This window comes from Nerophis lumbriciformis, linkage group LG13 (genome assembly GCF_033978685.3).
Source record: "Nerophis lumbriciformis linkage group LG13, RoL_Nlum_v2.1, whole genome shotgun sequence".
NCBI classification, from domain to species: domain Eukaryota; kingdom Metazoa; phylum Chordata; class Actinopteri; order Syngnathiformes; family Syngnathidae; genus Nerophis; species Nerophis lumbriciformis.
The window spans coordinates 15015421-15036139 of record NC_084560.2 but is presented as its reverse complement, the minus strand read 5'-3'; the positions used below and the strand labels follow the sequence as shown (position 1 = coordinate 15036139).

The following is a 20719-nucleotide window of genomic DNA, read 5'->3' as shown; positions in this document are numbered from 1 at the left end:
CGTGCAGTGATTTCTCCAGATTCTCTGAACCCTTTGATGATATTACGGACCGTAGATGGTGAAATCCCTAAATTCCTTGCAATAGCTGGTTGAGAAAGGTTTTTCTTAAACTGTTCAACAATTTGCTCACGCATTTGTTGACAAAGTGGTGACCCTCGCCCCATCCTTGTTTGCGAATGACTGAGCATTTCATGGAATCTACTTTTATACCCAATCATGGCACCCACCTGTTCCCAATTTGCCTGTTCACCTGTGGGATGTTCCAAATAAGTGTTTGATGAGCATTCCTCAACTTTATCAGTATTTATTGCCACCTTTCCCAACTTCTTTGTCACGTGTTGCTGGCATCAAATTCTAAAGTTAATGATTATTTGCAAAAAAAAAAATGTTTATCAGTTTGAACATCAAATATGTTGTCTTTGTAACATATTCAACTGAATATGGGTTGAAAAGGATTTGCAAATCATTGTATTCCGTTTATATTTACATCTAACACAATTTCCCAACTCATATGGAAACGGGGTTGTATATAACTAAGTTATATATGTATCATTTAGCGCTTGACTCTTTGTATGATTACCAACATTTTCATTAGAAGGCATCTGAATGTCATTTATACCAGGGGTACCCAACCCTTTTTGCACCGGGGACCGGTTTAATGTAGGCATTATTTTTCACGGACCGGCCTTCCACGTGTGGCAGATAGATATAGCAAATAAGTGCATGAAAAATGAATACCTGAAAAAAGTCAGCATAACATTCAATTAGTGGGAGCCCCTGGACTTTTTCCCTTTGCAAAAAAGCTCTCCATATACTTTTGTTTTTTGCTCATTTTTGCTAGTAGTAGTCTTTTTTTTTTGGCTTTAGTATCCCGATATTATCGGCCGATAAATGCGTTAAAATGTAATATAAAAAATTATCGGTATCGTTTATTTTATTATCGGTATCGTTTTTTTATTTTTATTATTTTTATTGAATCAACATAAAAAACACAAGATACACTTACAATTAGTGCACCAACCCAAAAAACCTCCCTCCCCCATTCACACTCATTCACAAAAAAGGGTTGTTTCTTTCTGTTATTAATATTCTGGTTCCTACATTATATATCAATATATATCAATACAGTCTGCAAGGGATACAGTCCGTAAGCACACATGATTGTGCGTGCTGCTGGTCCACTAATAGTACTAACCTTTAACAGTTAATTTTACTCATTTTCATTCATTACTAGTTTCTATGTAACTGTTTTTATATTTTTTTACTTTCTTTTTTATTCAAGAAAATGTTTTCAATTTATTTATGTTATTTTATTAATTATTTATTAACACGTCTTCCTATGAGGAAGCAGTGCCTGGGGAATCTGTGGTGGGCTCTCCTATTTCTGGGGCTGAGGTTGCTGAGGTAGTTAAAAAGCTCCTCGGTGGCAAGGCCCCGGGGGTGGATGAGATCCGCCCGGAGTTCCTTAAGGCTCTGGATGCTGTGGGGCTGTCTTGGTTGACAAGACTCTGCAGCATCGCGTGGACATCGGGGGCAGTACCTTTGGATTGGCAGACCGGGGTGGTGGTTCCTCTCTTTAAAAAGGGGAACCGGAGGGTGTGTTCTAACTATCGTGGGATCACACTCCTCAGCCTTCCCGGTACGGTCTATTCAGGTGTACTGGAGAGGAGGCTACGCCGGATAGTCGAACCTCGGATTCAGGAGGAACAGTGTGGTTTTCGTCCTGGTCGTGGAACTGTGGACCAGCTCTATACTCTCGGCAGGGTCCTTGAGGGTGCATGGGAGTTTGCCCAACCAGTCTACATGTGCTTTGTGGACTTGGAGAAGGCATTCGACCGTGTCCCTCGGGAAGTCCTGTGGGGAGTGCTCAGAGAGTATGGGGTTTCGGACTGTCTGATTGTGGCGGTCCGCTCCCTGTATGATCAGTGTCAGAGCTTGGTTCGCATTGCCGGCAGTAAGTCGGACACGTTTCCGGTGAGGGTTGGACTCCGCCAAGGCTGCCCTTTGTCACCGATTCTGTTCATAACTTTTATGGACAGAATTTCTAGGCGCAGTCAAGGCGTTGAGGGGATCCGGTTTGGTGGCTGCAGGATTAGGTCTCTGCTTTTTGCAGATGATGTGGTCCTGATGGCTTCATCTAGCCAGGATCTTCAGCTCTCACTGGATCGGTTCGCAGCTGAGTGTGAAGCGACTGGGATGAGAATCAGCACCTCCAAGTCCGAGTCCATGGTTCTCGCCCGGAAAAGGGTGGAGTGCCATCTCCGGGTTGGGGAGGAGATCTTGCCCTAAGTGGAGGAGTTCAAGTACCTCGGAGTCTTGTTCACGATTGAGGGAAGAGTGGATCGTGAGATCGACAGGCGGATCGGTGCGGCGTCTTCAGTAATGCGGACGCTGTATCGATCCGTTGTGGTGAAGAAGGAGCTGAGCCGGAAGGCAAAGCTCTCAATTTACCGGTCGATCTACGTTCCCATCCTCACCTATGGTCATGAGCTTTGGGTTATGACCGAAAGGACAGGATCACGGGTACAAGCGGCCGAAATGAGTTTCCTCCGCCGGGTGGCGGGGCTCTCCCTTAGAGATAGGGTGAGAAGCTCTGTCATCCGGGGGGAGCTCAAAGTAAAGCCGCTGCTCCTCCACATCGAGAGGAGCCAGATGAGGTGGTTCGGGCATCTGGTCAGGATGCCACCCGAGCGCCTCCCTAGGGAGGTGTTTAGGGCACGTCCGACCGGTAGGAGGCCACGAGGAAGACCCAGGACACGTTGGGAAGACTATGTCTCCCGGCTGGCCTGGGAACGCCTCGGGGTCCCCCGGGAGGAGCTGGACGAAGTGGCTGGGGAGAGGGAAGTCTGGGCTTCCCTGCTTAGGCTGCTGCCCCCGTGACCCGACCTCGGATAAGCGGAAGAAGATGGATGGATGGATGGATGGATGGATGGATTTTATTAATTTTAAAAAAAAGTGCCTTATCTTCACCATACCTGGTTGTCCAAATTAGGTATAATAATGTGTTAATTCCACGACTGCATATATCGGTTGATATCGGTATCGGTAATTAAAGAGTTGGACAATATTGGAATATCTGATATCGGCAAAAAGCCATTATCGGACATCCCTAGTTATAGGTGATACATCATATTCAAGAGCATGGATATATAAGAAAGCTAGATATACTTGACATTAGTTCTAATTAGGGGTGTAACGGTACACAAAAATTTCGGTTCGGTACGTACCTCGGTTTAGAGGTCACGGTTCGGTTCATTTTCGGTACAGTAAGAAAACAACAAAATATACATTTTGGGGTTATTTATTTACCAAATTTGCAAAATCTTCCACCAAAAATATTTTTCTTAGTGGAATATTTGATGTGAAGTAATCAGATCCTTGGATAGGTCAATAATTCATAATAACATTGATTTTGATTCAATATTATGTTTTGAGCAATGACAGTTTGAAAGAAAAAAAAACAGCTTTGTTTTATTAGTCAACATTGCAACTTTTTCTAAATTACATTTAACCTTTAAGCTTTTTTATTTCACTTTTGTTATGTTTTTGTTTATTTTAATAGTGTTTTTAGAAGGTGCCGTGGGCCTTTAAAACATTAGCTGCGGGCCGCAAATGGCCTCCGGGGCACACTTTTGACATCCCTGCTATAGATAATAAAAAATTAAATCTGATAAATCTATGGATAAAAAGCAGAGCCTGGCGACGCATGCGCGTTTATCATAGCTCTCTTTTTTTGTGCAGTAATTCATATGTAGATACACTAATGTTAGCTTTTTAGGTCCAATTTTCCATGCGTAAATACATCCGTTATTGCTAACTACTTATGTAATAGGACAATGTGCAATAATAGCAGCACTTTAACTTTCTAGGCCAAAGGAAATGTGTATTTTTTTCCTTCAGCACAATTATTATATGCAACAATTTAGCACTTCTCCATCTGCTTTATGCATTTGAACTACCGGTACTATGGTCACTTTGTTCCTGATCTGCTCTGATCTTAGGTCATCAACCTGCAGATGGAACCTCGCTTTTGGCTACGATTCCGCACCTTTACATTTGATATGTTTATTAATGTGCATTTTCCCATGTAACAAAGATGTAACAAATATAGTAAATGGCGACTTCCTATCAGGAGTTTTATAATACATCTATGAACAAGCTTATTGGTGTGTCTGGTGGGACTGGCAAAAGTTAAGTAGGAGAAAATGCGGTCGGTTATAAATTATTTAATGTCTCTGTGCGGGCCGGTAGCAAATCCGTCACGGACCGGTGCCTGTCCCCGGACCGGTGGTTAGGGACCACTGATTTATATCATTAGCATAAAACTGTCTACACTTTATAACTGATAATGTGAATTAATAGTGATTATAAAATGATGTGCTGATTTAAGAAATTATTATTTATTTATAAATTATTTTATTTACTAGTATTTATTTCATCTAAATTGTTTATTTCTCTTGAAAATATTTGACATTGCCAAAATTGTTTCAATTAATCTTTAAAAACAATATTTTATCTACTTTTATTGTATCTAGATTTTCCGTATTGGCGCATAAATTACTTTGAAAAGAGAAATGTAACTTAATTTATGATTAAATACGAATTACTTTTAAAGTTACAGTTAAAGTACCAATGATTGTCTCACACACACTAGGTGTGGTGAAATTAACCTCTGCATTTGACCCATCCCCTTGTTCCACCCCCTGGGAGCTGAGGGGAGCAGTAAGCAGCAGCGGTGGCCGCGCCCGGGAATCATTTTTGGTGATTTAACCCCCAATTCCAACCCTTGATGCTGAGTGCCAAGCAGGGAGGTAATAATCAATAATCATAACATAGCACATTAGACATCAGATTAGGATGAGGGTATCCTGTTGACTCGTGGAAAAGACGACAATTTTGCAATGCAAAACAACTATATTTTTGTATTTGTAGCAAACAACAACACGACAGCAACAAACCATCTGGCGAGTTAGCACACTCACACACATTCTTGTATTTGTTACCTTCTTGAGACCCCCGAAAAATGCCTACCTCTATGGGGCCAGCCTTTCTAGATATATAAAGATTTGTATTTACAACATTAATAATATATTACGGGCTTCACGGTGGCAGAGGGGTTAGTGCATCTGCCTCACAATACGAAGGTCCTGAGTAGTCTTGGGTTCAATCCCGGGCTTGGGATCTTTCTGTGTGGAGTTTGCATGTCCTCCCCGTGACTGCGTGGGTTCCCTCCGGGTATTTCGGCTTCCTCCCACTTCCAAAGACATGCACCTGGGGATAAGTTGATTGGCAACACTAAATTGGCCCTAGTGTGTGGATGTGAGTGTGAATGTTGTCTGTCTATCTGTGTTGGCCCTGCGATGAGGTGGCGACTTGTCCAGGGTGTACCCCGCCTTCCGCCCGATTGTAGCTGAGATAGGCTCCAGCGCCCTCCGCGACCCCAAAGGGAATAAGCGGTAGAAAATGGATGGATGGATAATATATTACATACTATGCAAATATAAAAAATTTTTAAGATTTTAGTTAATTATTAATTGCTATTTTTGTTTGTAATTGGTTTTTAATCTTCATTATTTACTTCAAGTTATTACAGTATGTCTCTATATACATATTTATTTGGTTGTTTTTTTAAATTATTTTTGGCCAAAGGAGGCGCATTTCAATTTCTTACACATACTTATTATATTATATTTATTACATATGTTGGCCAGAGGGGGAGCACTTCAAATTTTTACACACACTTGTTATTTCACATGTTGACCAGAGGGGGCAGCACTTTTAAAAGCGACACACAGCCAATTTGAAAAATCCCTCCTTTTTGGGACCACCCTCATTTTGATGGATGTCACCAGCAGGGGTGCAAATGAGACATTGTCTATTACAGGGGTCACCAACCTTTTTGAAACCAAGAGCTACTTCTTGGGTACTGATTAATGCGAAGGGCTACCAGTTTGATACACACTTAAATAAATTGCCAGAAATAGCCAATTTGCTCAATTTACCTTTAACTCTATGTTATTATTAATAATTAATGATATTTATCTTTGTGGAAACACTGATCATCTTAATGATTTCGCACAATGAATATATATAGAAACAGATAAATATCAATATGCAACACTTTATTTTTATATTTTCTCTAAGTGCACATTTTTCAAATTGAACATTTTCAAATGATCACTTCTATAACAGTCTTGTGAAATCACAATATCCCATTTTAATTAGCTAGCCACTAACATTTTTTTAACAAATCATAACTTAATTTGCACCATGTTTGTACAAATAATAACTCATGTAAAATACAAAAGTCAGTCAAAGTTGTTAGAATATATAACAAATTGGACCAAGCTATATTTCTAACAAAGACAAATCATTATTTCTTCTAGATTTTCCAGAACAAAAATTTTAAAGAAATTCAAAAGACTTTGAAATAAGATTTAAATTTGATCCGACAGATTTTCTAGCTTTGCCAGAATATTTTTTTAAAATTTTAATCATAATAAGTTTGAAGAAATATTTCACAAATATTCTTCGTCGAAAAAACAGAAACTAAAATGAAGAATTAAAGGGGAACATTATCACCAGACCTATGTAAGCGTCAATATATACCTTGATGTTGCAGAAAAAAGACCATTTATTTTTTAGCCGATTTCCGAACTCTAAATGGGTGAATTTTGGCAAATTAAACGCCTTTCTATTATTCGCTCTCGGAGCGATGACGTCACAACGTGACGTCACATCGGGAAGCAATCCGCCATTTTCTCACTTTCGTCGGTGTGTTGTCGGAGGGTGTAACAACACGAACAGGGACGGATTCAAGTGGCACCAGTGGCCCAAAGATGCGAAAGTGGCAAGAAATTGGACAGAATTTGTTCAAAATACGAGGGTGTGGGGAAAGCCGACGAAATGGTCAGTTGTTTGTTCCGCACACTTTACCGACGAAAGCTATGCTACGACAGAGATGGCAACCGTCCCTTATGCCACCGAAGATGATCAAGAGAAAAATATCGACCCTAGCTTCCCTGGCCTGCTGACATCAACTCCAAAACTGGACAGATCAGCTTTCAGGAAAAGAGAGCGGATGTCTACAGAATATCTTAATTGATGAAAACTTTATTCATTACTCGCGGTTTAACGTAAATTATTATACATAAACTGTGTTTACCAACCGTGATGGGTAAAATTTTGAAAAAAACTTCGAAAAATAAAATAAGCCACTGGAACTGATTTTTAATGGTTTTAACCCTTCTGAAATTGTGATAATGTTCCCCTTTAAATTAAAATGTATTTATTATTCTTTACAATAAAAAAAAAATGTTTTACTTGAACATTGATTTAAATTGTCAGAAAAGAAGAGGAAGGAATTTAAAAGGTAAAAAGGTATATGTGTTTAAAAATCCTAAAATAATTTTTAAGTTTGTATTTTTTCTCTAAAATTGTCTTTCTGAAAGTTATAAAAAGCAAAGTAAAAAAATAAATGAATTTATTTAAACAAGTGAAGACCGAGTCTTTAAAATATTTTCTCGGATTTTCTAATTCTATTTGAGTTTTGTCTCTCTTAGAATTAAAAATGTCGAGCAAAGCAAGACCAGCTTGCTAGTAAATAAATAACATTTAAAAAAAAATAGAGGCAGCTCACTGGTAAGTGCTGCTATTTGAGCTATTTTTAGAACAGGCCAGCGGGCGACTCATCTGGTCCTTACGGGCGACCTGGTGCCCGCAGGCACCGCGTTGGTGACCCCTGCTCTATTAGATGCAATGTTATTGGGACCATGATTTATGTCATCACTTGTTCACACCTCCTCATATGGAAGATACTTTTCCTTGTTCATGTCTCAAGAAGGGAAGAAATACAAGAACACACACACACACACACACACACACACACACACACACACACACACACACACACACACACGTTTTCCAGCTATTCATTCCCCTACTTTTACCACCCCCCGTTTAAGGTCCGAGTGTGTACAGACCCCAAAATAGATGTTGGGCTACGCCTATAATATAATTCTTAGATTGTGGACCCCCAGAAACAGCATATGCTCATCCATCTGCTTAACGGGGTGAAATGATGTCTGAAAACCTTTGACCAGCTGACTTCAGGTCCTCCCCGGCCCATTTGGACGTTTCAAAGTGTAAAACACGATCCGCCTAGAACTCTGATTTATTTTTGATTTTTAAAGTGAACCAGATAATTTGTGAATGACTTTTTGTTCCACACAAGCTGATTTTTGTTGAATTGATCCGTGTGCTGCGGCATCCAACAGGAATAGAAGCTCTATGTATATTTGGCAGCGCATCCACCGGCGGTGGAAAACTGACACGTACGGCATATTGAATCTTGGTATGGAAACGATTACATACCGTAACGTAATTTAACGGCTGTCAAACCATTGAAATATTTAATCGCAATTAATCATACTTGGTTCATAGTTAACTCAAAATCAAGTCACAGTTAATTGCAGATAGATATCATTTTTCATCATTAATAAATGTACCCTCGTCAAATCATTATCTTTTTTTATTATTATTATTTTTTTGTCCTGTCCAGCTTCTCAGGCAAGTCATATAGTTGATGTCGATCAGGGGTGTCAAACTCCAATTCAGAGTGGGCCAAAATGTAAAACTGAACAAAGCCGCGGGCCAAGGTTGAACAAATGAACCTTTTAATAGGGACCCAAATAAGCTTTGCATTGAATATTGAACAAGCAAGGCTTGTATAACTTTATAGTGACATGCAAAATCCAGTTTCAAATAATAATAATAATAATTAAAAAATATCAATGGCATATCAAATACAATTTAAATAAAAATTGAATGCCTCTTTTCTGTTGCAGCCTTCTGAAATAAATATCAACATTGACTTTTTCCACAGGCTAATAATACATTTGAAAATAAAATAACAATAATGAATGAATCAAACATTCACGCCTTGAAGTAGCAAGAGAAAGTGCATGAATAAAACGTTAATTATTGCTCAGTTTGCTACACTGATTTGCTTTAACACTGAAAATGGAACAAGCAACGCTTACCGTATTTTTCGGACTATAAGTAGCAGTTTTTTTCATAGTTTGGCCCGGGGTGCGACTTATACTCAGGAGCGACTTATGTGTGAAATTATTAACACATTACCGTAAAATATCAAATAATATTATTTAGCTCATTCACGTAAGAGACTAGACGTATAAGATTTCATGGGATTTAGCGATTAGGAGTGACAGATTGTTTGGTAAACGTATAGCATGTTCTATATGTTATAGTTATTTGAATGACTCTTACCATAATATGTTACGTTAACATACCAGGCACGTTCTCAGTTGGTTATGTATGCCTCATTGCCTTTCAAATGTCTATTCTTGGTGTTGGGTTTTATCAAATAAATTTCCCCAAAAAATGCGACTTATACTCCAGTGCGACTTATATATGTTTTTTTCCTTCTTTATTATGCATTTTCGGCAGGTGCGACTTATACTCCGGGGCGACTTATACTCCGAAAAATACGATATATAGCTTAATAGTGCAAAATCAACTTTTAAAAAAAACGAAAAAACATCAATGGCATATTAAATAAAATTGAAATAAAAAATCGAGTGCCTCTTTTCTATTTGCAGCCTTCTGAAGTAAATATCAACATTAACTTGGTGGGCGGGGTTTGGTGGTAGCGGAGGTGTATATTGTAGCGTCCCGGAAGAGTTAGTGCTGCAAGGGGTTCTGTGTATTTGTTCTGTTGTGTTACGGTGCGGATGTTCTCCCGAAATGTGTTTGTCATTCTTGTTTGGTGTGGGTTCACAGTGTGGCGCATATTTGTAACAGTGTTAAAGTTGTTTATATATATATGTATATATATATATATATGTATATATATATATATATAGTAAGTGACTGGGCCGGCACGCGGATTGTATGGAGGAAAAGCGGACGTGACGACAGGTTGTAGAGGACGTTGAAGGCAGTGCCTTTAAGACATGCCCCCAATAATGTTGTCCAGGTAGAAATCAGGAGAATGGTTGCCCCGGGAGGTTTTCGGGAGGGGCACTGAAATTCGGGAGTCTCCCGGATAAATCGGGAGGGTTGGCAAGTATGAGTATTAGCGGTTAATGCGGTGTAATACCGGCGGGCCAGCTCTAATGTTAATTTGATATCGCCTCAAAGGCCAAATGAAATTACACGGCGGGTCAAATTTGGCCCGCGGGCCAGAGTTTGATACCCATGATGTAGATGATCTATATCTGCTGTACACATTTACTTTACAAAAGAGAAGTGTAGGATACTTCTCTTGTTGCCTTATTTGTATTTGACTTTATTAAATGTATTTATATTATCATTTGGTGCAGCTGGGTCGGAGCAGGAGGGAAAAGAAAGAGGAAAAAAAGGAAGACAATTGTGGGGACAAGAGGGGCATAAGACACAGAGACAACAACAACAACAGCAAACACAACAATAACAACAACAACAATAGAGCGACATCATCAAATAGGATATGTACAAATATGATGGTAAAAGTGATAGCAAAGAAGCAGTTTGTGAAGTAAATATTAATACAGAAATGACAATGAGCATTATTACACTACAAATGGATCAATACAAATACCAATAGAAATAGCACTATTGATAATGAATAATACCAATAATTTACCTCTATTATCAACAATACAGTTGTTCAAATGCAACAATACATATACGTAATGATAACTAGAGATACAAAAGAAAGCAGAAAATGGAGGGGAAGAAGGAGAAGCCAGCTATATTAACCTTGTAGATTGTTATAGTATCAATAGGTTAAGCTTTGTCAGTGTGCCATGTGTTACCCAGTTTAGTCAAATCATTATCAAGTGTTTATCACTGAGACAGGACAATTAGTTTGCTTTAATGAAATGTTGTTTTTTTATTAAAACATTATGCTTTTTTGAACAGCTCAACATAAAAAGGACATAAACACACTTTTAAGGACAATTAAAAAAAAGTTTGTTGGTGTCTTGTCTAGGGGTGTAACGGCACGTGTATTTGAATTGAACCGTTTCGGTACGGGGGCTTCGGTTCGGTCCGGAGGTGTACCGAACGAGTTTCCACATGGACATATTAAGTAGCGTAACGCACGTTGTGTAAACAATGCACACTGAGGCACAACACACGGCATGCTAGCAGCTAACGGGCTATGGTACGTCCTCTTTTCACCGGACATGTCCTCTTTTGCGTAGCTGTCAGGGCGGAGTTTCTTAAATGCCTCAAATGTCTGGCATTTTGAGTTAGGGTTGCGTGTATTTTCAATGTACGTTCAGGGTTAAGAAGGGGTTAAAAACAAAACAAATTGTGCGCGCAGCAGCATTGGTGAGGGAGGGGCAGAGACAGAGAGAGAGAGAGAGAGTTATAATAAACGTGCATGCGTCGCCAGGCTCAGCTTTTTATCCATGGATTTATCAGATTAAATTTTTTATTATCTATAGCACGGGTGTCAAAAGTGTGCCCCGGAGGCCATTTGCGGCCCACAGCTAATGTTTTAAAGGCCCACGGCACATTCTGAAAATACTATTAAAATAAACAAAAACATAACAAAAGTGAAATAAAAAAGCTTAAAGGTTGAATGTAATTTAGAAAAAGTTGTAATGTTGACTAATAAAATTAAGCTGTTTTTTTTCTCTTTCAAACTGTCATTGCTCAAAACATAATATTGAATCAAAATCAATGTTATTATGAATAATTGACGGTTCCCATTATTTCACATCAAATATTCCACGAAGAAAAATATTTTTGGTGGAAGATTTTGCTAATTTGGTAAATAAATAACCCAAAAATGTATATTTTGTTGTTTTCTTATTGTACCGAAAATGAACCGAACCGTGACCTCTAAACCGAGGTACGTACCGAACCGAAATGTTTGTGTACCGTTACACCCCTAGTCTTGTCACATTTTGTATTTTGTTCGCATACAAAATGTATATTCCCACTGTAGGAGCACTTGCATTCGGAGGAGGTGTAGGTGTAGTTACACCATGTTTAGAAACCAGTTTCAGGCATTAACCACACAAAATGTGGACTGTTACGATCGTGCTTTGATTGTCAAATATGTCTGGTAATATCATTTGTGATATTTCTACCTTAATAAATGCTTTTGATATTGACATTACATCTTGTACAAGTTAATGCATGACAATCTTTTAACCTTCTCTTTTTGTTCGTAAAGCTTAATATTCAGCCTGCTAAATATTCATCATGTGTACACACACTTGTTGTTTCTGTGTTAATACAGTATTAACATTGCCTTCTTCATTAAATTTGGTTGTTACCTACACTATGGGCCTGATTTACTAAGATCCAAATACCACGTGCTAAACAGCATGAGCAATCTATAAAATAGTATGTACTATTAGTGGACGTGTTGCGTGTGATTTACTAAGTGAAGTGGTGCAGACCGCCCTATTTAGATGGAGATTTTGTGTGTACTATATGGCGCATCACCACGGAGACCATGCACATTCATTCAAACATGCAGGAGACATCTACCACTTTTTATGGGCATTTTACAAGCAGTCGTGCAGTGCATCCACATTGACAACTTTTTTTTTTTTTACTGCTGACGTTGCATTGGAGAGGCTGCACTTACTCCGCTCAATATGCAAAAATGCATACTTTGACCCACGCTACTGGATGGACCGAGGGTCAGAAAAGAGTCAGGATGCATGTGCATTAATCACACATTAAAAAAATAAGCGCCGTTAAAGGATATAACTTATATAACGTTATCGCGTTAACTTTGACAGCCCTAAACGTAACGTAACGTGGCATAACGTAACTTAACGTATCGTAACATAACGTAATGACTAGTAAGATAACGTAACGTAACATAACGTAGCACAACGTAACATAACATAATGACCAGTAAGATAACGTAACGTAACATAACGTAGCCCAACATAACATTACATAATGACTGGTAAGATAACGTAACATAACGTAGCCCAACATAACAACATAATGACTAGTAAGGTAACATAACGTAGCACAACATAACAGAACATATTGACTAGTAAGATAATGTAAAGTAACATAACGTTACACAACGTAACATAACATATAGACTAGTAAGATAATGTAAAGTAACATAACGTAGTACAACGTAACATAACATAATGACTAGTAAGATAACGTAACATAACGTAGCACTAGGTAACATAACATAATGACTCGTAAGATAACAACGTAACATAACATAATGTAACATAACATAACGTAACATAACATAACGTAGCACAACGTAACATAATATAATGACTAGTAAGATAACATAACTTAACTTAACATAACGTAACATAATGTAACATAACGTAACATAACATAACATAGCACAACATAACATAACATAAGGACGAGTAAGATAACGTAACGTAACATAACATAGCACTACGTAACATAACATAATGATTAGTAAGATATTGTAACATAACATAACGTAACATAGCATTACGTAGCACAACGTAACATAAGGTAATGACTAGTAAGATAATGTAATGTAACATAACGTAGCACAACGTAACATAACATAATGACTAGTAAGATAACGTAACGTAACATAACGTAGCACTACGTAACATAACATAATGACTAGTAAAATAACGTAACATAGCGTAACATAACATAATGACTAGTAAGATAACGTAACATAACATAATGTAGAACATTGTAATATAAGATAATGACTAGTGAGATAACATAATGTAACATAACGTAGCACAATGTAACATAACATAATGACTAGTGAGATAACGTAAGGTAACATAACGTAGCACAACATAACATAACACAACATAATGACTAGTAAGATAACGTAACGTAACATTACATAATGTAGGACAACGTAACATAACATGACTAGTAGGATAACGTAACGTAACATCACGTAACACAACGTAAGATAACATAATCATTAGTAAGATAACGTAACATCAAGTAGCACAACGTAACAACATAATGACTAGTAAGATAACGTAACGTAACATAACGTAGCACAACGTAACATAACATAATGACTAGTAAGATAACGTAACGTAACATAACGTAGCACTACGTAACATAACATAATGACTAGTAAAATAACGTAACATAGCGTAACATAACATAATGACTAGTAAGATAACGTAACATAACATAATGTAGAACATTGTAATATAAGATAATGACTAGTGAGATAACATAATGTAACATAACGTAGCACAATGTAACATAACATAATGACTAGTGAGATAACGTAAGGTAACATAACGTAGCACAACATAACATAACACAACATAATGACTAGTAAGATAACGTAACGTAACATTACATAATGTAGGACAACGTAACATAACATGACTAGTAGGATAACGTAACGTAACATCACGTAACACAACGTAAGATAACATAATGATTAGTAAGATAACGTAACATCAAGTAGCACAACGTAACAACATAATGACTAGTAAGATAACGTAACGTAACATAACGTAGCACAACGTAACATAACATAATGACTAGTAAGATAACGTAACGTAACATAACGTAGCACTACGTAACATAACATAATGACTAGTAAAATAACGTAACATAACGTAACATAACATAATGACTAGTAAGATAACGTAACATAACATAATGTAGAACATTATAATATAAGATAATAACTAGTGAGATAACATAATGTAACATAACGTAGCACAATGTAACATAACATAATGACTAGTGAGATAACGTAAGGTAACATAACGTAGCACAACATAACATAACATAACATAATGACTAGTAAGATAACGTAACGTAACATAACATAATGTAGGACAACGTAACATAACATGACTAGTAGGATAACGTAACGTAACATCACGTAACACAACGTAAGATAACATAATGATTAGTAAGATAACGTAACATCAAGTAGCACAACGTAACAACATAATGACTAGTAAGATAACGTAACGTAACATAACGTAATGTAGGACAGCGTAACATAACATGACTAGTAGGATAACGTAACTTAACATCACGTAACACCAGAGTTGGGTAGAGTAGCCAGAAATTGTACTCAAGTGAGAGTACTGTTACTTTACAGATTTATTACTCAAGTAAAAGTAATGAGTAGTCACCCAAATATTTACTTGAGTAAAAGTAAAAAGTATGTTGTGAAAAAACTACTCAAGTACTGTGTAACTGATGAGTAACATACACACACATATCATATATATATATATATATATATATATATATATATATATATATATATATATATATATATATATATATGTATATATATATATATATATATATATATATATATATATATATATATATATATATATATATATATATATACACATATATACACATACATTGATATATACAGTATATCATTTATATTTATTTATTTTGCCGTTTTTGTTTACATGTTAAAGGTGTTTTAATGAATATACATGCATGTTTAACACATATAGATTCCTTTCTTTCATGTTGACAAGAATATAAGTTGGTGCATTACCTGATTCTGATGACTTGCATTGATTGTAATTAGACAGCAGTGCTTAACGTCCACGTTTTCAAATGCAGGAGAAAAAAAGTTCCTCCTTTCTGTCTAAGACCACATGAAAGTGGTTGGTTTTTGGTATCTTATTTGTCCAGCTTCCATATTCGTTTTCACACACTTTACAAGAAATACATTGGCGGCAAATTCCGTAGCTTGCTAGCTTGTTTGCGCTGGCTTTCGGAGACTCTTATTTTGAAAGCGCAGGCGCGATGGAGCGGCACTTTTATTGTGAAGACAGGAACTGTGCAGTCAGTCTTTAGGCTTGTGACGGGATGTACGTTTGAAATAAAAAAGTGTCTTTTTTCCTTCACACTTTTGATTGATTGATTGAAACTTGTATTAGTAGATTGCACAGTACAGTACATATTCCGTACAATTGACCACTAAATGGTAACACCCCAATAAGTTTTTCAACTTGTTTAAGTCAGGTCATGTGACCGCCTGGCTCTGTTTGATTGGTCCAACGTCACCAGTGACTGCATCTGATTGGTGGAACGGAGTCAAACGTCACTAGTGACTGCATTTTATTGGTGGAACGGAGTGAAACGTCACCAGTAACGCAGGCACTTTGAAGGTCTGTCTGACAAACCAAAACAAACAAAGCGTGCATTAACAGATCGATAAAAATTAGTAGCGAGTAGCGAGCTGAATGTAGATAAAAGTAGCGGAGTAAAAGTAGCGTTTCTTCTCTATAAATATACTCAAGTAAAAGTAAAAGTAAGTTGCATTATAACTACTTTTAGAAGTACAATTTATCCCAAAAGTTACTCAAGTAGATGTAACGGACTAAATGTAGCGCGTTACTACCCACCTCTGCGTAACACAACGTAAGATAACATAATGACGAGTAAGATAACGTAACGTAACATCACGTAGCACAACGTAACATAACATAATGACTAGTAAGGTAACGTAACATAACAACATAATGTAATGTAGTGTAAAGGTACCAGACTTCCGTACTCAATATTTATGACTCCAAAATAAATTCTTGCATCTCCATACTGTTATCCAGTTACTCACCAACATTTGATTGAACCCCCCTCACCTAAATCATGTCTACATTCATTTGTGTATTTTGGAGACTGTGTGTTAATACAGTACATCATTGATTGTTACTGCACTATTTACTGCCTAAAAGGTCAGGGAATATAAGGGAGTAAATATTTTTGCACAGTATTTGTTCAACAAAATAAAAGCCTTAGGAAGATTCAACATGTAGACTCACCTCTCCACCCCGTTCAGCTTGTGTCTGTGTTTCCTAGACATGAGCAAACCTCCACCCCACGCTCCCTGCACACAATGCATCAGTGAGGAAGAACACACTAGAACATGTCAGTGTTGTAATGACAGATGCCTTACGTCCACATGGAGCCACATGTTGTACTTCTCACAGATGTCTGCAATTTCATTGATGGGATCGAAGGCTCCGTAGACGGTGGTGCCGGCCATGGCGTTGACATACATGGGAACATACCCCTGAACACACACACACACACACACACACACACACACACACACACACACACACACACACACACACACACACACACACACACACACACACACGGGTAATGACAGTCTTTCTCTAACATCAAAAAAACAGGATGGAACATTTTGTCTAATAATGCACTCTCTTCCTCTGGGCAGATATGGTTAGCGCTAAATTGCTTGCCCGCCCCTTCCAGCCTCCACATCATTTTTCCTTGAAGAATGACTTCCAGCATTTTGCTCCGGTGGACATCATATGTGTGTGGGCAGAAGGTTTATAAGCTTATTAATGTAGCTTTGCTTGCTTTGGCACACAGTACTTTGCAGCTCAGATCAACGCCTGTCTTTGTACAGAAGAAAAATACAAACCCCGTTTCCATATGAGTTGGGAAATTGTGTTAGATGTACATATAAACGGAATGCAATGATTTGCAAATCATTTTCAACCCATATTCAGTTGAATATGCTACAAAGACAACATATTTGATGTTCAAACTGATAAACATTTTTTTTTTTGCAAATAATCATTAACTTTAGAATTTGATGCCAGCAACACGTGATAAAGAAGTTGGGAAAGGTGGCAATAAATACTGATAAAGTTGAGGAAACACTTATTTGGAACATCCCACAGGTGTACAGGCTAATTGGGAACAGGTGGGTGCCATGACTGGGTATAAAAAAAGCTTCCCAAAAAATGCTCAGTCTTTCACAAGAAAGGATGGGGCGAGGTACACCCCTTTGTCCACAACTGCGTGAGCAAATAGTCAAACAGTTTAAGAACAACGTTTCTCAAAGTGCAATTGCAAGAAATTTAGGGATTTCAACATCTACGGTCCATAATATCATCAAAAGGTTCAGAGATTCTGGAGAAATCACTCCACGTAAGCGGCATGGCTGGAAACCAACATTGAATGACCGTGACCTTCGAACCCTCAGACGGCACTGTATCAAAAACCGACATCAATTTCTAAAGGATATCACCACATGGGCTCAGGAACACTTCAGAAAACCACTGCCACTAAATACAGTTAGTCGCTACATCTGTAAGTGCAAGTTAAAGCTCTACTATGCAAAGCGAAAGCCATTTATCAACAACATCCAGAAACGCCGCCGGCTTCTCTGGGCCCAAAATCATCTAAGATGGACTCATGCAAAGTGGAAAAGTGTTCCGTGGTCACATTTCAAATTGTTTTTGGAAATATTCGACATCGTGTCATCCGGACCAAAGGGGAAGCGAACCATCCAGACTGTTATCGACGCAAAGTTCAAAAGCCAGCATCTGTGATGGTATGGGGGTGCATTAGTGCCCAAGGCATGGGTAACTTACACATCTGTGAAGGCACCATTAATGCTGAAATGTACATACAGGTTTTGGAACAACATATGCTGCCATCCAAGCGCCGTTTTTTTCATGGACGTCCCTGCTTATTTCAGCAAAACAAAGCCAAGCCACATTCAGCTTGTGTTACAACAGCGTGGCTTCGTAAAAAAAGAGTGCGGGTACTTTCCTGGCCCGCCTGCAGTCCAGACCTGTCTCCCATTTAAAATGTGTGACGCATTATGAAGCCTAAAATACGACAGCGGAGACCCCGGACTGTTGAACGACTGAAGCTCTACATAAAACAAGAATGGGAAGGAATTCCACTTTCAAAGCTTCAACAATTAGTTTCCTCAGTTCCCAATCGTTTATTGAGTGTTGTTAAAAGGAAAGGCCATGTAACACAGTGGTGAACATGCCCTTTCCCAACTACTTTGGCACGTGTTGCAGCCATGAAATTCTAAGTTATTTATTATTTGCAAAAAAAAAAATAAAGTTTATGAGTTTGAACATCAAATAAATTGTCTTTGTAGTGCATTCAACTGAATTGGGGTTGAAAAGGATTTGCAAATCATTGTATTGCGTTTATATTTACATCTAACACAATTTCCCAACTCATATGGAAACGGGGTTTGTACAATAGAATTTCTGAAGTTGTAAAATTCAGATTTCAATCCCAACAATGCGACTCTAAAGTCACACTAAAGTTGGAATGACCTTCCTGCATGATGTCATGTAAGACCTCAGCACAAGGATGAACTCCATGCTTGTTTTGCTATTTCTTAGTTTTTTTGCAATGGATACCAAAGAGGGAATGTGTGATGATAACCATAGAACTGCACATGGAGCACACAGTAATTCACACATGCTTTTCCTGACTGGTCAATGAAATATTATTATTATATATTAGTATTATTATTTGACACTTCCTTTTTGTTTGATTGGAATTCTGTAAATGTTGTCTTGGCTTTTCAGCGCAATGACATTATAAAAAAAAAAAAAAAAAAAAAAAAAAAAAAATTGGTTTAGTTTTGAATCTTATAATCTTGTTAAAATCTATTTGTATGTTTAAGTTTGTGAACATTTTGCATTTTAGTGAATTCTTTTTTTTGTGATTTTGTTTATGCTACCTGGCCATTGTAACACCAATAATGGCAAAAAGGAAAAGTGTGATTATAACCACGGAATTACAAATAGAAGTTATCACTACACTGGAAAGTGGAAAGCAACGTTATCATGGACGCCCCTGCTTATTTCAGCAAGTCAATGCCAAGCCACATGTTACAACAGCGTGGCTTCATAGTAAAAGAGTGCGGGAACTAGACTGGCCTGCCTGTAGTCCAGACATTGAAAATGTGTGGTGCAATATGAAGGCTAAAATATCAGAAGGGAGACTGTTGAACAACTTAAGCTCCTATTCTTCCTATCAAGCAAGAATAGGAAATAATTCCACTTCAAAAATGTGTCTCCTCAGTTCCCAAACCTTTACTGAGTGTTGTTAAAAGGAAAGGCCATGTCAGAATAACATACATTTGTAAAAACTAGTATTTTACAATGTAATTTTGTTTTGAATCAGATTTTTTTTTTTAAATCTGCATTTGTTTTCGAGTTTGTAAACATTTAGAAAATTTGCTCTCATTTTTGGGTATTTTCGATTATGATCCTCCGCCGTCATAAGACCAATGATTACAGTCCAAAGAAAAGTGTGAGGATAACCATTGAATTTAAAAATGGAAGATACGTATCACTACACTGTCCTGGCTGCTCAGTCCGATATTCGTACAGTTTTTTTTTTTTTTTTCTGACCCCCCCCCCCCATCGTTTACCTGTTTCTCACCTTTTTTGTAAGGAGTGCCGGAAGTTGGCAGACCCGTAAGCGATCCTGTTCTGTCTCCCTGTAATGTTTGATCCTGTTCTGTCTCCCTGTAATGTTTGATCCTGTTCTGTCTCCCTGTAATGTTTGATCCTGTTCTGTTTCCCTGTAATGTTTGATCCTGTTCTGTCTTCCTGTAATGTTTGATCCTGTTCTGTTTTCCTGTAATGTTTGATCCTGTTCTGTCTCCCTGTAATGTTTGAGCCTGTTCTGTCTCCCTGTAATGTTTGATCCTGTTCTGTCTCCCTGTAATGTTTGATCCTGTTCTGTCTCCCTGTAATGTTTGATCCTGTTCTGTTTTCCTGTAATGTTTGATCCTGTTCTGTCTCCCTGTAATGTTTGAGCCTGTTCTGTCTCCCTGTAATGTTTGATCTTGTTCTGTCTCCCTGTAATGTTTGATCCTGTTCTGTCTCCCTGTAATGTTTGATCCTGTTCGGTCCCCCTGTAATGTTTGATCCTGTTCTGTCTCCCTGTAACATTT

General features: G+C 37.7%; 1 protein-coding gene across 1 annotated transcript in view; it reads right to left on the bottom strand.

Moving 5' to 3' along the window:
• LOC133613821 (glutamate decarboxylase 1-like) overlaps positions 1 to 20719 on the bottom strand; it is a 75792-nt gene that overhangs the window by 13897 nt on the left and 41176 nt on the right. The window contains exons 11-12 of the mRNA XM_061971638.2: positions 16919 to 17035; positions 16785 to 16849 (exon numbers count right to left, since the gene is read on the bottom strand). Of these exons, the coding sequence (XP_061827622.2) occupies positions 16785 to 16849; positions 16919 to 17035 (182 nt within the window). The remainder of the gene's footprint in view (positions 1 to 16784; positions 16850 to 16918; positions 17036 to 20719) is intronic.